This window comes from Mercurialis annua, linkage group LG5, assembly GCF_937616625.2.
Source record: "Mercurialis annua linkage group LG5, ddMerAnnu1.2, whole genome shotgun sequence".
NCBI classification, from domain to species: Eukaryota; Viridiplantae; Streptophyta; class Magnoliopsida; order Malpighiales; family Euphorbiaceae; genus Mercurialis; species Mercurialis annua.
Window position 1 is genome coordinate 23,751,889 of NC_065574.1, and position 5,950 is coordinate 23,757,838.

Genomic DNA, 5,950 nt, shown 5'->3' on the forward strand with positions numbered 1-5,950 from the left:
AAATAGATCATTAAAATTCTCTTTAAAAGTGACGTATATTTATACTGAAAAGTAAAATAATCAAACATGTTTCCCAGGGGAGCCCGTAAAGACTTCTGCTATGAAAAAGGGTTGTGATAAAAAAACGCTCAATTTTTCATGCTTATTTAAACTGAAAAGTAAAATAGTTAAACATGTATTTTACTTACTCAGAAAATAAATAACTAAAAACTGTTTCCGTTGCCATGTCCATGTCTTTTAATATAACTTCATCCCTGACCACATTAACAGTACAAAGGAAAACCCCAATCGGACGCCGGGAACACGAGTTGTGCCTGTACTTATTTCCTATCATTTTCTTAAAAATAAAAATAGAAGGATATATGCGGATACAGGCAACTGTATAATATTTATCTACGTGATATGTTTGTGAAGCACATTATTGGTCATTTGAAAAGTAATTTAAGATGACTAGGTTTTGTACAAATATACATGACCATTTAAATAGTTACGTAACAACTAACATCCTACAAAACGATTAAAATTCATAACCTTTTTCAGTTTCAACTAACATAATACTATAATAACATAATAAACAAGATGCATACGTACTTAGATGGTTTCCAAAAAAGCCTCAAACAAACATTAACATTAACATCGTCGGAAATAGAGAATTTAAACAACTAGAAATTACATAATTATTTGTGATTCCAGATATCAAAATCTGAATCGTCTTGTAAGGGGTCTGGAAGCATTGAAGTATCAGCATACACGATGATAACCAAATTTGTGAAACAATCAGCAACAGATGTATGATTTCTGTCAACAAAAAGCCCTAACAAATAGTTAGTATAAGTTTCAACAGATTGAATATTGTCAGCAATAGATTCAAACTTGATGCAAGAATCACTAAATTTTATTTCAATAACGTAATGGCAGTGGCTCCTTGATGACAGTCCAAGACGCCACAATGTTAAAACGTTTCTAAGAGATTCTGATTTGTTGTTCAAAACAAATACATCAATGGATTTGTTCTCTTGTAAAACAACAAAAGATTCAGAATCAACTCTAAGCGAAACAACAAAATTGCTATCATAATCAAAATTAGTAACAAAGTAATTATGCATCATTTTATAGTGAGCATAAATAATTTCAGATGAGCCAACGACAGGACAGCCTGAAATAGGGCATGAACAATCAACAAATGAACAGATATTTTCATGCTGTCTTTTGTTGTCGCGACTTAAAATTTCTCTGCAACCATTACTCTTATATCGACAATTGAACTTTACCGACTGAATGATTTTTTCGAAGGCCAGATTCCGTATCGCCCCAATAGGTAATTCACAATAAGGACATTTCTCAAGTTTATCAGAGCATGTGGAGCAAGTAGTATGACCATTCACACACTGAACAATAAAAAAGTATAAAACTTAAACTAACCATATTATAATTATTGTTTACAAAAAGATAGAAAGAATAATAAATACTTATAAACATGAAGAACATAAAGAAAGAACTTGCGTAATAGGAATTGTTAAAGGCTCGTAGCAAATCGAGCAGTCAAGTAATTCAAGATCAAATGAAGAGACACTATTATCGGATCGACTTTGTCCAACATTAGAATTAGAACTTGATGGATCCATTGCTTCTCTTACTAAAAATATTCAAATGCTTAATGGGTGCAACCAAACGACCTTTTTATAGTACAATTTGAAATGACACAGATTGATGACAAGGCAATAAAGAGAGCGGCAATTGAACATGGTTTCCAAAGAAAGGAATCGTGGTAATTAATGGACGGTTTTACAATAACACAGATTGGTGACATGAAATAAAATTAACTGTAGTTTCTTTTATATAAATAAGATGTCCTTAATCAACATGTGTTTTGAAGTTAGTATTACACCACCCACATAAACCCTACGTAAACGGCTATTAAACCATATTTAAAACAAATTATAAATACATATTTTCCCCTTTTCCGTAAAGTAACTTCCGTTTTGAAAATTTAAAATTCAATATAACCACTATGGCTATTCAACACGAAAGAATTGTACATGAAATACACTAATTCTATTAAAGTGATGACAAATAATGTAAGGTTGTTAAAATTCTATTGTTTATGCTTAGGTGTGTACATGTTGGCATTGTGTCCAATAGAAAAATAAACTCTTCCTTTCTTATTAGGCTTAATTACTTAAAAACCACCCACCTTGTAACTTTTTTTCATTTATACCATGACCTAGGAAAATTTTCAAATGTACCCTATTTTTCATTTTTATGTTTCATCTCTACCCTAATGAGTTGAATTGACCTATTTTCTTTAAAAAAAAGTTTAAATTAGTCCTTCATTTTTAACCTATATTCTAATAATACGTTAATATTAATCATTTATGTATCTTGTTTTTAATATTTTCATCTTTAAATTAATTAAATTATCAAAAAAATTACTCTTGGGGTACAAACGAAACATAAAAATCGAAAATAGGGTACAATTGAAAATTTTCCTAGGTCGTGGTATAAATGAAAAAAAGTTACAAGGTGAGTGGTTTTTAAGTAATTGGGCCTTTCTTATTATCTTTTGTTTTTTATCGTCATTTTTATTTTTTAAAATTTAATTTAAAAAACATTAATTTTAACTAATTATCATTTTTAATTAAATTTTAAAAAAATGCAAACGACATCAATTTTATGGTAAAAAAATCTACAAAACTCCACATAAATATTTTAAAATAAAATTTTTTAAAAAATCTATAGTAAAAGTGTAAAACAATTATATATATATATATATATATATATATATATATATATATATATATATATATATATATATATATATATATATACATCCGTCTCATTTTAAAAGCTCCATATTTATTTTAATATGGAACGGATGGAGTAATAAACAAAGAAAAATAAGATAAAGAGTTATAAAATAAATACTTAATTACTCAAAAAACATTCACCTTTATACTTTTTTTTCGTTTTCACCATGACGTAGGAAAACTTTCAACTGTATCCTTATTTGGTTTTTCGTGATTCAACTCTCCCTAAAATATTAAATTGATCTCTTTTATTTAAAAATAGTCTAAAATGATTTTTTATTTTTTTGATATTCTAATTAAACATTAATGTTATTAATAGTGCATTTCTTCCTAAAAAAATTCAACAAACATTATTAATTTTTTATTTAATTTGTTTTAATTATTTATAATTTTTTAAAATAAAAACGTTCAATACGACAAAACACGGACCTACCGAGTTATGGACCCACCGGAGAAGGAGCTACTGCTCCTTCTCAGTTCTGATAAAGAGCTAGCAACTCTTTCTCCGGTGGGTCTGTAACTCACTTGATTTGTAATTCGGTTTTTAATTTATTTTATTTTTTTGAAAAAAATTTAAAAAATAATTAACTTTTTTTATTTAAGACTTATTGGAATGTTTTTAAAGATGAAGGGCTTGTTTGTATTTTTCCAAATAGAGAAAAAAAACACTCCCTCCGTCCCAATGAAGTTGTCCACTTTGAGAAACTTTTTTTGTCCCAAAATTCTTGTCCATTTTCAAAAAATAACTAACTTTTACACCCAATTCTTCTATATTACCCCTATTTAAAATCCACTAATGAGTAAATTGAAAATAAATTGTAAGTGGATCTTATATTAAATATGGGTATGATAAAAAAAATAATAAAATTTTTATAAAACCCATAAACAATAATCGCTTTTCTTAAACTGTGTGATAAAGGTAAAGTTGACAACTCTATTGGGACGGAGGGAGTATGATATAATTCTTCTATTTAATTTTTTTAATTTTTTTATCTTTAAATTAGTTAAATCGTCAAAAAAATTTAATTAGAAATAGAGCCGAAACCTGAAAACTCAAATAAAGGTGCAAATGATTTTTTTTGCGTCGTAATATAAACAAAAAAATTCAACATCCTAAATAAATAACAATAAAAAAATAAAAAGAAGTGAAGAATTTGTTTTTTAATTGGACAAAACACCAACATATACATGTAAGCACAAATAAGAAAATTTTAATCATGTTACATTAATTGTCATCACTTTAATAGGATTAGTATATTATGCATTAATTGTCATCACTTTAATAGGATTAGTGTATTTTATATAAAATAATTTCGTGATCAATAACATTTCTCAACCACTATATATGAACGTCTATAGACATATGTCAGATATTGTCTAATGGTTGACTTTCAAAATCAAACACTTCGTGCATAATAAAATACAAAAATACATATAATAAATTATTGTCAATATACAATAATAAAAGAAAAGAAGACAGATTAAATTTGTTCCATATAATAAAAAATGTATTAATGAGAAATTAATTAACTAGTTGATAGAGTACTTTAAAATTTGTATTATCTCCTTAATTTCTATCTATATCTACTAGAATATTTTAAAATTACATGGAGATATTTATATTGTAGTTTGTTATACTATGTTTTTTCGAATTGCATACGAAACCCTAAACGCTAAATAAAATCTATTGTCTACTGCAGTGTTTTTTTTTCATAGATCAGTGATTTTTTGTTTTACTTGGATTTGCGAAGCGGTGGTTTAAATCCAACGAACCGTTGCATTCAATTTTTGACGTTCCATATCACACAGAACAGTTGTAAAAACCAATATTATTTTACACAATCTGATTGTCTTCTATCGACCTACTTACTAGTAGCTTTTAAGTTAGATACATCGAGTCAATGCAGAATTAATAAACCATGTATCCACTTATCCACCACTACCTTTTCTGAAACATGTATTAACTGCCCTGTTGAGCACCCCACTGAAGTTTAATTCAAAATCTCCTCATAAAATCTAATTTTCTTCCTTTATTTTTTTTCTCTTATCCAATAATTATCTTCTCTTCCTTACAACTCCTCTCTCATTCCAACCAATATCCCCTATATCATTTCATCATATTCAGTATGAAACTTCGTCTTTCAAACCACTAGTTCACCGCCACTTCATTATAAACATACACCTCCTTTTTTATCTTGTCAATTCCATATTAATCTAAACAAAACTCCTGTATTCAATACTTTGCGTTATTTATTGTCACGACCCAAAATATTGAGCCGCAACCGGCGCTAGGAAACAGGAGTGGTAGCTCCGGAATCCGTAGCAAGCCTCAAATCACTATTAATTTTTCGCAATATAATAAACAGATAACACAACGAAAGCAAATTTACATACATAACATATAATCAAGTATTTACACTAACTGTTCAGAAACCTCGCGGGCTCTAGTTACCGTACCCTGTACGAACTGGCCTCGCGGTACTATATACATCAGTTAGTGTATCCAAACATATCACCGGCATCTGGTGCCGTGAACAACATATAAAACACATAGCCTACAAAAACATATAAACAGGACAGCAAGTAATATGTACAATCAAAATGTACTGCTGTCTAGGCTATGACTCTGTCACACGGGACCACTACTGCAGCATTCACAGAAGTTAGATACTATACATACATAACTGACTTCTGGACTTCAAAATTGGCCTCTAGCTAGGTCCACAAACAAAGCACCTGAAAGACATCAAAGGTGAGGGGTCAGTACTTGGGAAAATACTGAGTGAGTTTGCATTTGCTAACAGTATTAATATAAAAACATAGCATCGCATCTCAAGAAATCGATAATATAAAACATATAAACAGGTATTTGATCCGTACGAAACTAATATCCTAGCATGCGACACATCTTTTGAATAATCATATATCGTTCAACCCAATCATAAATCTCAAGTTGTAAGTCCAACTCACTGGTGGGTCCAACTCACTAGATACGGGGACTCCAGGTTACACCGTAACCGAGTGCTCACTCGTATTAAATCATTATCTGATTTCGGAATTCATATTCAAATCATGCCATATATATCAAATCATTTCTCAAATGCAAACACACTAGACCGACTCGATACTGGTGATCACACAGC

General features: G+C 29.3%; 1 protein-coding gene across 1 annotated transcript; it reads right to left on the reverse strand.

Annotated features, from left to right (window-relative positions):
* Positions 1 to 677: 677 nt before the first annotated feature.
* On the reverse strand, positions 678 to 1,625 carry LOC126681734 (putative E3 ubiquitin-protein ligase SINA-like 6). The gene is made up of 3 exons (XM_050377283.1): positions 1,500 to 1,625; positions 1,247 to 1,388; positions 678 to 1,156 (listed from the first exon to the last, which is right to left on the reverse strand). The coding sequence occupies exons 1-3, from the start codon at positions 1,623 to 1,625 to the stop codon at positions 678 to 680; spliced, it is 747 nt and encodes a 248-aa protein (XP_050233240.1).
* Positions 1,626 to 5,950: the final 4,325 nt, after the last annotated feature.